This window comes from Osmerus eperlanus, chromosome 7, assembly GCF_963692335.1.
Source record: "Osmerus eperlanus chromosome 7, fOsmEpe2.1, whole genome shotgun sequence".
Lineage (NCBI taxonomy): Eukaryota > Metazoa > Chordata > Actinopteri > Osmeriformes > Osmeridae > Osmerus > Osmerus eperlanus.
Genome location: NC_085024.1, coordinates 5,109,947 through 5,128,770, shown reverse-complemented (window position 1 = coordinate 5,128,770; position 18,824 = coordinate 5,109,947). Strand labels below are relative to the sequence as shown.

The 18,824-nt window shown below is 43.2% G+C and overlaps 2 protein-coding genes and 1 long non-coding RNA gene across 4 annotated transcripts; 1 reads left to right on the top strand and 2 right to left on the bottom strand.

The window, feature by feature from the left end:
- Positions 1 to 605: 605 nt before the first annotated feature.
- Positions 606 to 9,828, top strand: LOC134024189 (NF-kappa-B inhibitor delta). Of its 2 annotated transcripts, none has more exons than XM_062466684.1 (12): positions 606 to 745; positions 3,478 to 3,608; positions 3,729 to 3,762; positions 3,898 to 4,154; positions 4,289 to 4,494; positions 4,762 to 4,867; positions 5,235 to 5,381; positions 5,718 to 5,769; positions 6,176 to 6,333; positions 6,554 to 6,670; positions 6,808 to 6,972; positions 7,188 to 9,828. In XM_062466684.1, the coding sequence occupies exons 1-12, from the start codon at positions 730 to 732 to the stop codon at positions 7,257 to 7,259; spliced, it is 1,461 nt and encodes a 486-aa protein (XP_062322668.1). In that variant the 5' UTR covers positions 606 to 729; the 3' UTR covers positions 7,260 to 9,828. The 2 variants fall into 2 exon arrangements, with proteins under 2 accessions (XP_062322668.1, XP_062322669.1); XM_062466685.1 differs by having other exon boundaries at positions 657 to 745; positions 3,732 to 3,762.
- Positions 9,829 to 10,909: 1,081 nt separating this feature from the next.
- fxyd7 (FXYD domain containing ion transport regulator 7) lies at positions 10,910 to 13,927 on the bottom strand. Its single transcript, XM_062466683.1, has 6 exons — positions 13,611 to 13,927; positions 12,253 to 12,285; positions 12,093 to 12,167; positions 11,938 to 11,977; positions 11,210 to 11,250; positions 10,910 to 11,077 (listed from the first exon to the last, which is right to left on the bottom strand). Exons 1-6 carry the CDS (start codon positions 13,624 to 13,626, stop codon positions 11,058 to 11,060), a joined length of 225 nt encoding a protein of 74 aa, XP_062322667.1. The 5' UTR covers positions 13,627 to 13,927; the 3' UTR covers positions 10,910 to 11,057.
- A 572-nt stretch (positions 13,928 to 14,499) lies between these two features.
- LOC134024188 (uncharacterized) lies at positions 14,500 to 15,064 on the bottom strand. Its single transcript, XR_009930859.1, has 3 exons — positions 15,031 to 15,064; positions 14,902 to 14,933; positions 14,500 to 14,786 (listed from the first exon to the last, which is right to left on the bottom strand). It is a non-coding gene; the product is annotated as an uncharacterized LOC134024188 (long non-coding RNA).
- Between the last annotated feature and the right edge of the window lie 3,760 nt (positions 15,065 to 18,824).

Genomic DNA, 18,824 nt, shown 5'->3' with positions numbered 1-18,824 from the left:
CGGGGACGCCATTTTTAAAGACCTCCGTAGCTTGGTCTAGGTGCTATGGTAGGCCTACATGAAGTTGATCTTTTTAGCGATTTTTCACGATGACAGCAGAGGGCGCACTAAGCTTTGAAAGTTACAATGTGCTGTAGTATCAAGCAGTCTATATTCCGCGTGAATGAACAACATACAAAGTATTTAATTATTGTACATTTAATTAAAGGCTATTCTTTTCTATATAGACTAGACAGTAGTCAAGTAGCTAAACCGGAGATAAACTTGGCAAAAAAGGCTAAAACTATGGGCTACATTTGACACCATTGAATTGCACATTTGGTACAACCAAAATAAGTAACCATCTTCTAAGGGGACTTATTTTGTACATCAATTTTGTTGTTACCTTTTCTGTTTTACTTTATTTTCAATAGGGCTACAATTGATGCTTCAGGGCGACCATATGTCGCATTTCCAGCAAAATCACTCCAACACGAACTCTACTGCGTATTTCATCACCTCACAGCGGAACCCCAGAGTTTGTCCGTTCTGTCATACGGGGGCGAGGGGCGGTACCTTATGACGTGTTATGTGTACAAAGTGAAGAGGAGAACTTAACACATTGACGGAGATCAGGTAGCTTACAGTGTTCATATCGGACTCCAGAGATAAAGATTCACTAGGAGCTCCAACGTTCTTGGTTAAGCCGAGCCGATAAACTTCTGATTTAAGAGAAAAAGGGATTCTGACATGCACTGGCAGAAATGTAAGTAACATTTAGGATTATATTATGTTGTGAATGCTGCCATATCATGCGTCTAATATACAGTTTGTAGTATCCCTATTATGAATAGGCTATAGCTATCTATGTAGGCTAAGCTTGTGTTTTTTCAACTAGCAAGGTTCCCATCTCAAATGCGGATAAAATCGGAAAATAGTTAAAGCTACACTATTTACAGTAGGCAAGTGCTTCTGTTGAATTTTTACTTTAACTCTGAAACATGGGGAAACCCTTTAACCCACCCACCCCCCGTCGCCCCTCTGTAGTTGATTTCAGTTCCAGTTTTACTAATATGAATTGCGATGAAGCGTGAATGGGGAACCCTGGTAGTAAAGACTCAAGGTCTACTACACTGCCTAGCGTAGCTTATCGCTCACTTTTACCTTTATGTTACGCGCTGTTCATTGCCAAGCATCTTGTCGACATTCTTAATATGGGGACCACCTCATTAGCCTATGCTTTCCATTGTAAACGTTATAAACGGCACATGTTGCCTTTTAAATACAGAACTCGTAAAATACAATATCATAAAAGCTGTCAGCATTGGGCTAGCATTAGACTAGAGTCACGATTGAGGAAGTTTGCTTTTTTTCGTTCATCGAAATTGAACCGACGCTGAAAGGTCGTAGGAATCCCCACCTCCCACGAGCGTGACTCAATGTCCAGGGGTTTCCGTAATTTAAATATTACACCCTGATCAGACAGGGTATCCCAGCGCTGTTATCAAGCCTGGTGGTCTATTTCTTATCTCTCACTGAGACTGACACTGTTTTGAGGATGAGGATACTATGCCAAATAACTTAGTTTAATCATTCAAAGTAAAAAACAAACAAACAGTTGTTGCATATCCTAGATGAAATGTAGGCTACATAACGTGAAGTTAAACTGCAAACATTTTATTGTAAATTATCCATGTTGGTAAGTGTGACATATTACATCTAGACAGTCCACTACATACAGAACATAAATTCATGATATGTAGGTCGTGATAGGGTTTTTCTTTCCTCCTTCATACACCACTGGTTATGAATTTGCATACATTTCTTTTCGAGCTGTGCAGCTGCTCTCGACTCGCTCCAGCGAACAGAGCCTGCGTGGCAAGGTTTATCTCTGGCCAGAGAAGGATTCGCGCCGTTGGAATCATACTCCCACGCTGCAAAGGACACTGAGAAATTACGTGGGGACATGTTTATGAGACCACTATGCGGTTGACAAACGTACATGCCCCTTGTTATAATGTGAGAACAGAATGAACAATATGAGAATAGTGTGAACCGTAATACTCAAACTAAGTATGGTTTCATTCACGTCATAGACTCACTTTCTTAGACAGGCTTCAGTCTTGACCCTTGGCCTCTGATAGTACAAGAGCACCATGAATATTATTTATTGGAAATGCACATGAGATGGAACTTTTCTACAGAAACTCCTTGGTATCTCCCACTGTGTCTGTACACTTTGTTTTAAGATTTGTGCAGCATTTGAAGTGCAGTGGGAAATAGGGAAGAGTAAAATGAGGAAAGGCAAGGATAAAGAATGAACACTAAGGTATTTTATCAGAGACGGACGTGAATGGTAACTGTGAATTTCCAGAATTGTAGAACAGTCTCAGTTCCTTTTTCTTAACTCATTTTCTATGGGTTACATTTTACTGCTGAGATACCGAAAGCTCTTTTGTAAACGAAAAGTGAAAACAGAAATGAGCCTCTGGTAATTTCGATCACCGTTTAAAGTACTTGTGAAAGGTCTACTGTGATATAACTTCATTAAAACAGACAGTGATGTATGTATCTAAAATCCCCTTTTGCAGTATTGTTATCAGAAAACCTTATGTGAGATAGGTGATGAGAAAAGGTCTTACTCAGTAACCACACAGAGCAGTGGTGAATCAGTGCAGCCCTTCACCATCAGTTAGTGACACATAGGCTAGCTCAAGAGGCCCTAGGTTTCTTCGTTTCCTTCAGGCTGTCATCGTAGGCGGTTCTCATCGCTCCAATTCAGAGCAGCGACTTCCGCGTCGACGTAACGTGCCCTTAGCACACAGGAAGGAACGTGTTGCGGTTCGTGTGGCTTGTCAGCGTAACGGAGCCAGACGAGAGTGAGTCATAGAAAATGTGTAGTGGCAATCCCTCCAATACCAGGGCTTCTAGAGAACCTGTGTGGTAGACCTGGCCTTGTGGTCTCTGTTCCTAATGGAAGAGGTTCCTTATACCTTGATCTGCACAACTTTCTGTTTGATGGGTGGAAATGTAATTTGATCTTTCATGTGTAGGGTAAAGACATCGAGGAAATGTAGCTACACTGCTTTGCCACACACCTTATCAACCTTGTCTTTCCTATTTTCAGCTTTTTCCTTTTTATGTTAAATAGAGGAACATTTTCATGAAAAACAACACATATTTAACAGATGAGATATTATTTTAGAGGAAAGGATCAAAAGACTGAAGTGGAAAGAGAAGACTCACTGAGTTTGCAATATCATCTCAGAAGCATAATAAGACTTTTTACGTAATACACTTGATCAAAACCAAGTACCCACAAATCTGGAGGATATTAATGAACTGTTGCAGTGAAGAACACATTCCACAGTTTGCCAATTGTTCAAACATTATTTTGCGTGTCTGTCTCTCACTCTCTGTTTCTACCACCACCACCTGACTTTTGGTTCAGAGGTAAATCAGCTGACTCGCTTTTCGCTCTTCGCTTTTCTCTGACAGCGTCAAAGGAGAAGCCGTGTTATTCTCTGCCCACTGTGAAGAAACTCCTGGAGCAGAAAAGAAGGCGAGACACAGCCTCAGGGTCGCCCTCCACAGCAACAACTAGTCCTGCTCCACCCAACGTTGGCCAGGTAAAACACCCTCATACACAGAGACACTGCCTATCTCTGAATTGAGTACTGACTAACATTCACTCTCTGAGTGAACTCCTCACAAAACTGCTCTAAAATGAATCCTATCATTCCTGTCAGCAGGTTTCCACTTCCGAGTTGTCGACGTCTACAGGTCAGTAATAGAACAGCAACGAGACCCACCTCAAACTCAAACCTGGGACATCCAGCTGAACAGAACGTCCTGGCCTTGTCGTGGTTGTGAGTGTTTATGACAGACGGTGGTTTGTCATTCCCCTGTCCCTTCCAGGTGCCTGCAACAGCTTCTCAGACATGCCGGTGAGCTACTGTGAATCCTGGGAAGCGGTGTGTGCTCACCCAGGCCCATCTGCAGTCCTGGAGAATCCCTTCCCCTCCATGGGGACGAGCTCCTACTCCAACCAGACAGGACTGGAGGACTCCAGCCAGGCCTCAGCCTACAGTCTCTCCATGGCATCTGCCTATAGCCCTCAGCCCATCCAGCAGAGTGGCCCGCTCTATCCAGACATCCTGGGTCATCAGTTCCATGTGAGATACATCTCACAAAATGTATTGTTGTGAAACTTTCGCAAACGTACAATGTTTCCAGCCCACTCACTGTGGATTGTCTCGTGCCTTCTTAGGCAGTCGACGGTTTGACTTTTTACCTGTTGTCTCCCCAGCTGGAGTGTCCTGTCTCTGATGCTGGGCCTAGTCTGGTGTCGTCCAGCCTATGGTTGTCTGGGGCCGGGGCCCAGGGGCCCACCTTGAACCCCTATCCCCGCCAGCTGGCCATTGAAAGGCAGATGGACATCAATATGCTGAGAGAGGCCAGGGCCTTCTTTCAAGAGAGGGATTACAGCTGGCACCCTGATGAAGATGGAGATACGTAAGTATGTGTGTCTGTGTGTGTTCGCTGTGTATCTGTGTGTGTCTACACTGTGTGTGTGTGTGTGTGTCTGAGCACAGTAAGTTTAGTCATTGCGATCCGGGTCTTTGGGCAGCCACCTTTTTGTTGCAATTATGCTATACAACAACAATGACCTATGACTAACCCTGAAAAAATACAAAGAAAATTGTGAAATTGGTCATGGGGCTTTACACGGTCTGTAGGAGTCACCTGGAACCAGTGTCTCATGTTTGCTTGTTTTGTCAGGATTCTGCATATCTACACAGCCAAGGGGCTCAGGGAGTATGCCTTCGCTGCTGCAGAGAAGCTGAGAGATCTTGAGAGACTGGACACTAAAGAACACAAGGGCAAGGTACAGCCCCAGTTACTATAACTTCAGGTGCAAACACGGCTGGACTGGGACAAAAAAAATGGCCCTTTTTGCTCAGACCGGCACACCACAATCGGTCGGACACCACCCACCAGTACACCAAAAGAGTTAAGAGATGTGATTGGGAAAATTATATAAAGGTTTATATATATATTAAATATCATATCGGCCACAAGTGCGTCGGACAGATTGGTATGCCAGATTACCAGTCAAGGCCTGGGTGCAAATACAGCAGCCTTTTAGGAGAGCAGTTCCACCCTTTATACAGCACAAGATACACTGCCCGTGTATTGGCCTTCTCACTGCAAAATAGCCATCAAATAGAGACATTTATGTTCCTGTTTCCCAGACTGCATTGCTGGTGGCGGTGACGGCGGACCAGCCAGAAATCGTCCAGGACCTGCTGTTTCTTGGTGCAGATATCAATGCCTGCGATGTCAAAGGTCAAACTGCTCTTCATCTGGCTGCAACCTATGGCTATCCCAGGATCCTGCAGGTGAGACTGTTAGTTTGGCCTCAGCACAGATTCAGTATGGTCTACATTGTCTGAATGTAGCCCAAGGCCGTAATCATAATACATATTGGGGGGACACACATCCCCCCCTATATTCAAATCTGGTCAAAATGTCCCCCCCAATATATTGATATAAAAATATAAATGTGCTACGCTACGACAGGCAACCACGCACGCTGTCCGAAATGATCATAAAAAATGTAATTCGTCCCCCCCAATGTTGACTCCATGGCTACGGCCTTGATGTAGCCTATTGATTTTGAATAGGTCTCTGGCACGAAGACTTCAATCCCTTAAAGCTTTGGATCTATGTTATAGGTTATCCTTTCCTCCGGACCTGGAGTGAACCTGGAAGCCAGGAATTTTGAAGGTAACAGCTTGCAAGCTGGTGTTCTGTTTGGGTCTTCATCAGAAATTCAAATTCTCGCTGTTCATGATCATTGACCTATGCACTTTTGTAAAGCTCTCTCTTGGAAGTCGTAATGAATAAAAGCGTCTGCTTAATGAATAAATGTAATGTAAATGTAGTAAATTATAATAACTTTGTTTTGGGAGATTAGATTGAAAAGGCAATACTCTACTATGTTTAAACTGCTTTGTACTTCCAATGAGGCTTACACAGAGATAGATAGAAATAAAGAAAACTAGACGGTAGAACATAATTGATCCCAGAGGACAAAATCCACCTTTACACAGCAACATAGAAAAGGAATACTCCCAGAAATGCACCTGCTGTTAACCTGTGGCTCCTCCTGCTCTCTCCCTCGCTGTCGCAGGCTTGACTCCCCTTCACTGTGCTGCTATCGCCCACGGAGCCACCATGAAGGCTCTGTCCTCTGCGGCCCTGGCCGATGCCAGCCTAAACGCCACTGCTGATGACAAGCTCTCCTGCCTCCAGATGCTGCTGAGTGCCGCAGCCATCGTTACCAGCCAGGTAGAGCGCCCCCCTCTGAGCAAGACTGGTGCTTCATCACGAAGACTCGTGACTGGTTTCAGCATGACCAAGTGAATGTGAAACGAATGACTCACGAATGACTCCCTTCTCACTTGTTCTCACTACTCTGAAAACCACAGTTGAGTTTTTATTTGAGGGGCACCTCAGGGCGTTGCAGTTTCATTATGTTTTGTTCACGGCGTTCTTCCTCTGTTTCCAGGAAATCAAAAGCAGCAAGACTGTCTTGCATCTGGCCGTCAAGGAGGGAAACATCCATCTGGTTCGCTACCTGCTCAGGATCCGCCTGTCTAACATGAAGGACTTTGTCAACATGAAGGTGAACAACCTCAGATGAACTGTGTCACTGTACGGGGTTGAAGTGTGTGTGTGTGTGTGCAGATGTGTGCGTGTGTGTTGGTGTGTGTGTAGACGTGTGTTTGAGCGCCATTCACCGTCCCTCTGGCTTTCCTGCAGGCCCACGGTCACACAGCGCTACACATGGCGGCTGGTCTCCATGGAAACCCCCATCAGGAAGAGATGCTGAGGCTGTTGCTGAGCAAAGGGGCGGACCCGAGCATCCGCAATCTGGAGAACGACCAGCCTGCTCACCTGCTGCAGAGCGGCCCTCGCGGCGACCAGGTGAGTCGTCAAAATCAAGATGTCAGCCAAGTCATGTTACCAGCCCTCCTGTAACCTGATCAGTGGCACAGAAGTTAAATAGCACTGACCTCTGACCAGTTAGTCTCTTAGTTAGGGAGTGGATCTACAGGTTCAGGTGTGTTGGTTCACAGCCACCCTCACCTGTAGCTACTGTGTGTGCGCTCGGATTCTTCATGACTTTCTCCTCTTTCCAGCTCAAGCTCATTCTGAAGAAGCGAAGCGTTTCCACTCGTCGACGTGTAATGTCCTTCCAGGACCAAGAGTGACTGGGACCACTGTCCCCATGTATCCCCCCCCCCCTGTGACAGTGCCGGTCAGGATGTAAGCCATTGTACAGCTATTATTTAGTCTAATATTTGACTATTTGCTTACATGGCATCAAAGATAGGGTTTACAGACAAGTTTCCCTCCAATAGCTTTATCCTGACAGCGCTGTGTTCAAGGGGAAGGGATTTTTAAGTATCTTCTTGTGAGGATATCTGGTTTTCTTTTTCAGAGAACCAGAATGACATGCTTTGTTATCAGTGTAACCCCCTGGGTTATTTTATGTGTGCACAAACATTTCTAGTTAAACATATGTTCACTTTTAGTGAGTCATATCTAAATTTCTTACCCGTATTGGCATCCTTGGCATTTATTCTAAAGCACCTATTATTTAATACTGCCGGTGGGTTTGTGTTATGTGTTTGGTCAATGAACGTGTCAATCGGGGGCAGTTGCACTGTTGTAATTGGTTTTCGGTTAATTTTGGTAGGGCGGAAGTTGCGCCCTGTTTTGACTGACACTGTATATATGTTATGTTGTTTTTCTTTTTGGGCTCTTGGGACGCGACCACTCACGAGAGAGGCTGGACGGTTAGCTCTCGTGGTGCGTCAATTTGAGGAGCTAGCTAGCTAAACCTAGCTTCTATGTTGGGGTACGGCTATCCTCTATTGGGAGCGGTTAACGGACTGACATCATTGGAAGTTACGAGAACTTTTCACCTAGAGCAGAAGATCTACCCATAGAGGATAACGCTGGACCCGTGTGCCCTAGCATTTGAGAGGACCGCGCTGGATTGTTGTTTCAGCCGGCTAAATCCACCCGGGAGTGCAACGCTGGAAGTTTGTTTGCTTGGTTCCCCGGAGTTCGCGCCACTTTCTTTCCGCACCCGGAGCTATTGTTTCGGGGTGCCATTAAAACCTTCGGGGTGGGTGAGTAGGGCCTACACGCTCTTGAGCGTGTAACATTAGCCGCTTTCGCACAGCAGCTTGGGCTGCACCGACTCTCCACATCAGGCCTGCACCGTCAGAGACCTTTTATTAGCACTCGGTACCGAGTAGGGACATTTATTGATAAATAGCATTGCCGGCTTTAGTATTGCGTATTTGATGTGTTTGTTCATGTGATAACCTACTGTTTTGCTTAATAGCACTTATTGATGGTTGTTGTTCTTTTCGTATTTAATACGGGAAAATTATTAGCTTTAATCATCGTGTGACTATTGACCTCGTTAATAGTTTATGACCCACCGAATCATTAAAGGGGTCATCTTTTTCAATGTAATCTTCTTGTTTCTATGTTCCTATTTACAGTTAAGTTTGCATCATCTTCTTTCATATATATGTTGGATTGAAGTAGCCTGTCACACACTTTACCCTTATTGTAGACCTTGTACATTGTTACACGTCATTTACATACTCATACTAGGGTTAATTAGCCCTGTCTACACAGTTTAGAGTGTAAGTTAACGAACTTAAGCGCTGTTCATAAGCAGTAAAGCAGAACAAGCGTTACATCAGTATCTGTCATTGTATTATTTTTCCAGAGTTGTTTTTTCTTCCTCAGTATAACTTGAATGTGATGTGTACTCTCGATTTCAAAGCTATTCTGAATCTCTACATTTTTGGCATGTTGCCACACTGACCTAATCTAATAACCTGATCCAGGTTTTTTTAAATGGTTACATAAATAAACCTGCAGAGAATTGATCAATCTAGTAGACATGCAGAAGCACCTAGCTTCAGTTTTCCCAGGTATTTATCTGCACCTACATCTTTCGTGTAAGTGGGGGTAATTATTTCAACAAAGGATATAAAGGAATAAATTAATAAGAAGACTGAATGATAAGGTAGATTGTGAACCCCATGATCAGACTCTTTCTCAGATCCTACCTGATTTCCATGAAATAGTTTCCATAGAGGCAGCCCCAACACATACTTACTCCCCTTAAAACTTCCCACCGTGAGGAGAAATCATATTGGTTCATTGAATGGTGGTTTTGATTTCAGTAAGCGTTAGTGCTTATATTAAGCATGCGTTTTTTTTCGTCATTCATAACTCAATTCTTTTACTCTTGGTACATTTTTCTTCATTTTACTATGTGAAGTGAATGTGTGGATGATGTCAATGCTGTTATAGTCAAATGTGTAGTATTTATTATCTTGGGCATTATACGGTACAGAGTGTGATTGTTTTTGATTAATATAAATAACTGAAACGTACTATTATGGTAGATATGCATCATTGTAAATGATAATATGAAATACCACTTAATTCCAAAGATAGATATCCATGGTACCATTGGTACTACGAAAGCTTTTATCTATTTTCCCCTGTTTTTCATATCATAGTATGTCTGAGTCCCCGACTAGATGAGACACACCTATCAGATCACTGAAAGGCACCCTAGCGTCAACAGGCAGTTTGAATGTTCTTTCACTTGTGTCAATTCTACCTCTAAATGACTGTTAAGAATCACTGAACTGACTGTTTGTGACAATGGCACGCTGCTTATGATGTCACTGAATTTAGTTTGTCTAAGCAAAACCACTGTCAATAAACATTATTTCAGTAGTGTGGTCTCTGGTTTGGTGTTTATTTCCCTCCAGCCCTCCTGTATGGCATGGATAGTGCCATCTGTAATTGTAGTAATTAAGAATGTACTCATTGTAAAAGACAAGGCACACTAATGACGAGAAAACTGCCAAACATTTTCACTACTCTGAAACAGGGTGTTACAAAGACACATATTAAAGAGATAGCATGAAAACAACTTTATTGAAGGAAGCTCCTAGAACATGCTATTTCATATTTATTGCAGCATCTGTTCCGTTTGGTTGTGTGCGTCTTTTTGTCTGCTTTTGTTGATGCTATGGGCTCAGATTCAGGCATGGCTGCATGGGCAAAACTAAGTCATGACAAACACTACAACTGCTAGAAAAGGATCAAACGGTTCAAACGAAAGCCCACTTGCAGCTCATTCGTTTCTTTGCTCCAAAGAATGGACATTCCCTCTCTTTTTACACATCAATGCCAGGCAAGTTTCATGAGCTGAGAATGGACAAAGTATCAATGATAGAAAACCAAACAGGTGCAGTGGTGCATATCACTAGTAGCGTCTAGAAAGCAGAAATAAACAAAGTAATAATGGAGCCTATTACAAAGACGTTTCTGATTTAGTGTTAACAGTGTTAAAATATGATATACAGCATAAAGTAGTAATCTAAAGAAAATAACGGAATGTGCTTGAGTATAATATTACAGACATGCTATGATGGCACCAACCATGTCAAACATCCATCCATGATGTTATTGGACAATAAATAAATGTGCAATTGCGTTTCAAAGATTATACAATAAAACAATTTTTTCCATGCAGCCATTTTAGTGCTTTAAATAAAGTATACTGCTCAGACCTTTATAGTCGTGACACATAGTGACAACAGGTGTTTTTTGCGTTTATTGGCAAGTTAATGTAGTTTATAATGCGTAGCCGACCTCTCAACTGGCACTGAAACCACATTGAACATTAATTTTGAGACAAGTCAGATGCACCTATGATGTCAAGTAAGTTGTCGAACAGACAGCTCTAACAGTCAAATATATTCTAAAACTTGTTTTTTTAAATACAATTCAACCGTTGAAAAAGGTACCGTAGTAGAATATTCCCTTGCGTAGAGAAGTACCCTGGTGTTTCTTTCGACCGAGTTTGAGTGTGTGTGTGTGTATATGTGTATGTGTGCGCTGACTCTCTCGTGTGTTTCCGACGACGGCCCCCTCTCCTGCCTTCAGCCACCGACTCTCTACACGGTCTGAGGAGGCACTGCAGCAAAGGACAAAGAAGAAGAAGGCAGCGTCGCTCACATCCACAGATATCGGCGCCAATGACTGAGAGCCTTCTCCTTGTGAGCACAGACCATGAGATCTACTGGAGCCCCCAGCAGGAGCAGCTTACCTTCTGTCTTTGGTATTTGGGTGCCAAGACCTGTGCTGGAGCTACAGCGAAGGAATCAGGAGAGGAGGGAAGGAGAGGAGGGAAGGACACGAGTTAGGACGGCACTTGTTCTAACGTATGGATGCGGCGAGGAAGAGCAAACCTGAGCAAACCGAAAACTTTACGGCCACAAATTATTTGCGTCTGGGTCGCCTGGTTTTGACCGCGTGGGCCATGCACATAGGACTGTGGATGGGTGGGTCAAATCCAGGGACCGAGATGCGAGGTCATTGTGGCCACAGAGTTCTGTGAGGAATGGAATTCAAAAGAACCAGGCTAAATGCAGTCGTTTCTGGGATGGTCCTGATTGGTCAGTTTTGGGGGTTGCGGCATGCCATTGGTTTAGATCGAACACGGCCCACATTGCCAGCTCTCATCCAGAACATGTCATCATGGAGGCCTGAACTGGGATCACTGGGTTAACTCGAGGGTTAGCTCAGTGTGTTGGCAGTGTTGTTGGTTTAGGGCATTCACACAGAAGCATCCACTACAGAGGTGGGAAGGGGTGGGGGGGGGGGGGGGGAAGAGGATAGGAAGATTGGAGGTTTGGGGGTAGGAGGGGGGTTCAGACATGATCAGACCAATAGATCAAAACTATGGCCTTTCTCCTCTGCTACTTGGGTTTCTTGTTTCATTGTCATTCCGCATGCACAGGCAGAGCTGCTGCCAAGCCGTTTGCAAACTCTTACTTTGAGGAGGATTTTGTGAAACATTTTGTCATTTTTTTACCTGTTGAAAAGATGAGAAGTTACACTAACAGAAGAAGATATGGGTACATTTTGTGTGTATGAAAGAGAGATTGGTAGAGAGAGAGAGAGACATATGAGTGATAAAGATAACTTACTCAGTGCTATTAAAATGCCGGAAACAAACATGATCACAGCCAGGATGACCCCTGTAGTCCGTAATGTCTCATAATCTGTGAAGAACCCACACATTAATACCCATGGAAACATAGGCTATGGGTAGTTTGTCACTGAAATGATCTGGCGTTTCATACTCACCATAGTGAAATCCACTTTGATCTGGAATTTCTGCTTTTGTACAAGGAAACATTTAGTCATGAGTGACAATTATTTTAACCAACCCAAAATGACATTAATTTGTCGAATTTGTCTGAATGCCATGTCTATTGTCCAACTTGATCTGTGTTTATCTAGTATGAAATGGACACATTACGTTTTGCCGTTAGACACAATGACAACAAGCGACTTGAGATAGACTCAGCAAAGGAGAAAGACATTTAAACATCGGCAACATAAAATGGGGAAAACTGTAGTAACAGGTGTCACTGTCGTCCGTCAGTTGTCTATTAACCCCCATTCTCCACAAAATTGGATCTACTGAAGAAACTACACGACCACCTTCTTTAATCTACAGCTTGGCCATCGAAGAACTATCGATAGCTGTATTGCAAAAGGTCATTGAGTGATGATTGAGCAGTGTAATTCAACTGAGATTCGCTATGAGGATCAGGGTGTAAACGGTGAGCGTAAAATTCTATCGACGACGCGATTTTTTTTGTTGAGACACCAGGCGCTGGTCCCTTGTTGCTTTAATGCGGAGCGCTTGATCAATGCAGCTTTCTCTGCTCAGCAGAAAAAGGCGCGCCACAGAAAGTGGGAGACGCAGAGGGGCTGTTGAGGCGATGCTTTGAGCAAGTTTATCGGTAAAGTCTTTGACATGCACACCTATCGATTAGTATTCAATTTGCCTCTTATATGTCGAGAATATGCTACTTAGCTGAATTTAACCAACGCTATATCGAAACTGTTTTAGCATATAAACTAAACATGCTCCTAAACTAATCTTGACCAAGATATCTTCAAAGGAAATGTAAGCCCCTAATTAGCTCGAGTTGGCTGGCATGATTTTGCCTTAACTGAGCATCGATAATGCGGCTTTGTGTTGCTGAACTCCCCCTTTTTTTCATGGCTTAGCTGGCGCTTTCTACATCACCCCAACACCATGCTACCCCATCTTTAGATGTGACAGCGATAAGAGTCTAATCGGAATTAAGCTATTTTTATGGTCAAACATAAAATAATGCATGCATTTTAGAAGTAGGCCCATTGGAATGGATTTTGAGAATCAATTAATTGACAATTAAACCTTTAATAAATTATATTTACTACAAATCTCTACTGGCACTCTCTTTGCACTGTAGCACCATCTAAAATTATTTCAATCAAGTAGATTACACGTACACTACATGCACAGAATAAGTCTGCCAGGTAATAAGATCTCAATTCAAATCAAACAAGACCAACAGAATAAACTAGTCAACTCAAACTTCAGCAGCATATAAATAATATATATATATAAATATATATAAGATTTCATGGATTAAACCAGAACAAACCTTGTGTTGCTTCCATTACTGCTGTGTTGAAGGATTTTGACTTTCTGACTCGGAATCTCGCAGGTACAAACGATGTGAAGCGCACATAAGCAGCGGAATCTGATGGAAACTGCGGCTCTACAGTTTCAGTTGCATCACTGTCTCAACCACAAAACAGCGGAGGCCCCCTAGTGGCTAAATGTGAGAGTAGCGGGGGACTATCGGTTTTCCAGTGCAGCAGTGATCAAGGTATTCCCCTATGATAGTAAAACTAGGTGTGCCAACCAATGCGGATGTGCTGCACGGAGCCGGGGAGCTCCAGAACCACTTCTTGGTGCGCTTCCCATTCCTCCTCAATGCGGCAGACGGAGCGGTCCTAGCAACATCACAAATGAAAACACAAGACTGCATTGCGAAGTGGATGGGCCAGACAATTGTTTTCAAAACTGCAGGAGTGTTGCGTATCAAACCATCCATTATTTTATCAGTTAATTTCCCGTTTATTTCAGTTTACTTAAGTGTCAGAAGCTTTATCAAGACAGCAGTACTATAGGTCTACATTAATGTGACAATCTTCCTCGAAAGCAAGGCCATATCAGCTGCATACATGCTGTATGCAATGTTCATGTAGTGCATCATGAACGCATATGTACACAAATAATCTGTAGGCATTCAAAAGCAATTCAAAGTGAAACGGCCTTCTTTTTGTATGGCAAGAGACACTCCCACTATTAGTTGCATTGCTTTAACGCCGTTGCACGTCTTGAGGAAGATGAATGTGTTGCCAATTCTTCCTCCGTGAAGACATACAGTCAGCAGAACTTTGCTGCAGGGGCTGTATAGAACCGCTGTCCCAAGCTCTATTGCAAACAGTTCAAAATGAACATGCATTTACGCAATGAAAATCTAATATTTTTCTACAGTTGTTTATTTAATAATTCAGAAAAAAAAAACAGTTTTACAATTTCTAATTAAAAAAGTACTTTCCTCGTGTAGCCCTTTATCGATAAACACGATAATCACAGAATCACATTTACTTTGCAGAGGAATACATAGAAAAATAGAGAACTAAAACATATGGCAAGCCGAGAGCATATCAGCAGGATGTAGACATGGGATGAAGCTCTTTTTGTGACTGCCTAGTCGGCGAATGGTATTCTGTCCAATGCTGACGGCTGGTGGCTTGACTTGGTATCACTAGAGTGGACGACAACAAGGCGTCAACAAAGAAGACTCACAATAGTATTTATTTATTAAACAAATAAAGGAGACTTATTTGATAAGAATAGCTAAGATTAAACGTTGTACTTACTATTAACCCATCCCTGGAAAACATCTTATCACCTAAAGGAAGAACTAAGTTGTTAAAACAGCAAGCCATGAATGCAATTAATCTATAGGCAAAATAACACCGAAACATAACTGGCCATCTTTACCGTACGTGTTCCCAGCCGCTGTGCCAGGAATCTTTCCTGAGATGCAAAGAAAAACATTAAAAAAGGAATAAAGAAATTTATTAAAAACAAGATAGTATATTTCACCGAACATTTCCCCAAAATACTCTGAATAGTCAAGGAGACAGCATCTTATCCCATCCTAACCAAACTTACCATGGCTTCACTTGCAACGGCATTTTCGGCCTGTATTAAAACATACAATAAAATCAGAGGCATTCTAATGGAAAGCATGTTAAAGCATGTAAACAGGTCTAAAAACACGAACAAAAACAAATCAGAGGGAACAGACACATTCACTCCAAGTCGGAAGCTTCTGAAACCATGTCTGAGCTATTGCATGCAATTCACATGGGTTTGCATGCAATACATGCTTAACTAATAACACTTATAAGTGGACACTACAGACATCTCACTGTGCTGTATCTGAAGCAGAGAGGGGAATGAAAGAAGGGGTGCACGACTAAGACAGGTCTCTCCATTACAAATTTATAGGCCGGTTTGGATTACAAGCCTTCAGCGGCTGCAGTCATTCATGTATGTACATATATATATATGTGTGTGTATGTAAACGGACTGCTGCAGTATATATATATATACTTTAGGATAGTAAGATTGGGGGGAGGGGGGGGGGTGTAGAGGGGAGGTGAAGACCCCTCCAGGTGGGGGGTCGGTGTTGAAGTAATTCAAGGCTGTTGGCCTGCCAGTCCCTCAGGAGTATCTGTGATTTACCAGACCCTGCTAGAAGGGAGAGTAGGCTGCAGAGAGTAGGCTGCAGAGAGTAGGCTGCAGAGAGTAGGCTGCAGAGAGTAGGCACACGGCTGTCCTTAACTGATCCGGAAACACTTACTGACAATCAGGACGATGCCCATGATGAACAGTACCACAGCAAACACCAGCCCACAGATTCTCAGGGATTTGTAGTCTGAAAAGGAGGTGAGAGGTCATTTTCCATGGCGAGCTAAGTAGGTTGTGAGGACATGTGGTGTTCTGTGAGTGAACTTCTACTTGTATGAAGTCTGCTTTACTTCTATCTACAGAGCAGGTCCATGGAAACTGTTAACATCAGTGTTGAGCCTTCATAGGTGCTTCTATAGAATTTACAGCTATGTCTCTGTGTGGCTGTGCAGATAGTAGCCTGTATCAATCATCCAATTTCCTGAGAGAGGATTTTATCACCATCGATAGTCTGCCAACACACAGCTTTACTCAGTATGCCCGATAGGGAGCAGATGAATATTTAATATGTATCTAGATCATTCTGGATTTGTTTTCTAGATATTCTATTGACAGCATTCAAACGTCATCCTTGTAAAAGAGGCTGCGGTCTTAACAGACTAGCACACAAGGGTACATAGTTCTCAAAGTCACTCCACTATGACTCTACAGAGAATTTGAGAAAAACAGCAGACAGAATCAGAGCTATTTGGCGGCTGCAGTCCGGAAGCTTGGCCTTGGGGGTTATGATTTTTCCATCGCTACTGGAGAGATGGAGGGAAAAATGCAACCCCATCTTGACTTCCTAGAAGTTTCCTGTGGAGGGTCACACGTTCAAAAGTCCATGTTGGTTCTCACCGTAAGTGAAGGGACTGTCGTAGTCTGGAAGAAGGGTACACAGAGAGAAGGGGTTAGCAGCCAGATGGATCAAGTCTCGCTTTGGATAAAGGAGTCTGCAAAATGCAAAATGAATAAACTAATGTACATTTAGTCACAAGTAGTAGGGCTTAGCATTCCTAACAGTTTGAAAAGAGCCCTGTAAATGATGCAAAGGTCAGAGACTATTATAAATAGGTTTGTCGTATACTGGGACTAGAGTCCTCTTTGCATACACACACACACGTTTCCAGAGTGAGTGGGGTGTACACAGTGGAAACATTTGAATATCAACCCTGCTTTTTCCTGAAACATCCTTATGAGAGTATGTGAAGCTTTTGCTTGACATAAGTGAGACATTAAGCAGTTACCTGGGACACTTGGGTCATCGATTGGAGATGCTGAAAAACAGAATAAACACTTTGTTTTACCAACCACCTTGCTGTGTGACTTTGTACCCAAGTGTGTAGTAGTACCTAACATGATTTAATGAATGTTTGGTTAAACTGCCTGGGCTGATACATAGGTTTTAATAATGTAAACAGTATAATGAAGTATATGATAGCTAACAAGGCTGCTGTTGACTCCTCACAATAAACTTCCAATCCACCGCTGGCTCTATACACCAGGTTAGAAACAGATTCATGCACAACACATTGTCATCATTAAATCATGCCACATAACACAGTTGAGTGAAGCGAGTGTACAGTTACTGAAAACACCTACTCCAGGAAATTGTACGGATTCAACACTTCACGACGCAACTAAAATATCCAACACATAACATTTGCAACAGAGCAGTAGTCAAACACAGTCTAAGAGTGCGGGTGTGATTGTTGTGCATCATTCCCATTTCGGGAATGACAAACATCTGGAAAATAAAAACATCTGCTTGTCAGCGTTGTGTTCGTGCTGTTGCAGCACACAACCAGGTGCAAGCTGGCTCTTCAATACCTCAGGCGTTTGGGGACATTCCTCTAAGACTGAAAGTGGGAAGAAGCCGTTCTCTTAAACCACTTCAGTCTCATCCCTTCTCTGCTGACCTTTCCTTCTGGTTGTCTGCCTGTGCGCTGTGAGCGAGAGCAGTGTTGCGTATCACTTGAATGATAATGGAGAACTCCCCGACAAGAACTGGACAACTATCAACGGGGACGCAGGTCAACTTCTCTGCCAGCTAACGCTTTCTTTGCTCTCATCCATCCCCGCCATTAGGAGGCTAACTGGCATTGTGTCCTCACAGTCCTGGCCAAGAGCCCTCAAAAGCAAGAAAAACAACCCATGTAGGGCGACGTGCTCAGGATCATGTCCAAGCCGAGAGCACACTGTCTGGGCACAAACAGGGCCTCATGGTACCACAATATGAAACGCTTGGGTGGATGCCCAGTCTGAGATTACAAATAAATCCCTAACTTAACTTATTCTGGTGAGAAATGGTCTTCACCTCATATATGAAATTCAGTACTTCATTCACCACCCACCATATTAAAGCTGACGGTCTTTATAAGTGCTGTGTTGGAAGTCTGAAGTGTTCTCTGTGGCTGGTTCTGAGGGATTGGACAGAGACAGGACACAGCCCCTTGCAGCACCGCAACGGACAACGTACAAGTCAGTAACAAAGCTCTTCGTGCGTAGCTGTGTTCGCTTTAGCAGACTGCACACATTCCATTCCTCTCCAGTGCTACAGAATTAACTTACCTGGCATCTCTCTGCCAAATGCTGAGCCTGGGAGAGCACAAACAGACCAGAAGCCTGGTCAATTGAACTGCTGATGCTTGAAATTCAGGTCTGTGTCAAATTCATTTGGATTAAATATACAGGGAAACCTAGGCCAAAATGTCTGTCTAAATGTTTTGACATGAGCCTGCTATTTTTAATGGTGTTTCCAGTTCCGTCCATTTTGCTTAGTCTTTTACTTAGTGTTTCCCCAGGTCACATGGAGAAGTTACTGAGCGCAGCCAAACATCCTGGTGTCAAACTGGAGCCAGTGTGAAGAGGCCAGAGACCGCGGTACTCACCCAACGCAGGGGCCACAACGGAGCAGAGCACCACCAACGCAAACACATCCATCCCTCCTGTCAACAGAAGATATGACGTCAAGCGACACAGATACATAACATAATAAACGTGTGTTGTAAACTTGGCCAGAAATCCAATTTTATGGCCAGGAATGGGTGCTATACCAGACAGA

What these genes read in the sequence shown, in the direction of transcription:
- LOC134024189 (XM_062466684.1), top strand. An exon ending in CTAAAGAACACAAGGGCAAG is followed by an intron (nt 4,868 to 5,234) that starts GTACAGCCCCAG and finishes CCTGTTTCCCAG; the next exon opens with ACTGCATTGCTGGTGGCGGT. An exon ending in GGAAGCCAGGAATTTTGAAG is followed by an intron (nt 5,770 to 6,175) that starts GTAACAGCTTGC and finishes TCGCTGTCGCAG; the next exon opens with GCTTGACTCCCCTTCACTGT.
- fxyd7 (XM_062466683.1), bottom strand. An exon ending in TCAAAGTGGATTTCACTATG is followed by an intron (nt 12,168 to 12,252) that starts GTGAGTATGAAA and finishes GGTTCTTCACAG; the next exon opens with ATTATGAGACATTACGGACT. An exon ending in TTCACAAAATCCTCCTCAAA is followed by an intron (nt 11,251 to 11,937) that starts GTAAGAGTTTGC and finishes CCTTCGCTGTAG; the next exon opens with CTCCAGCACAGGTCTTGGCA.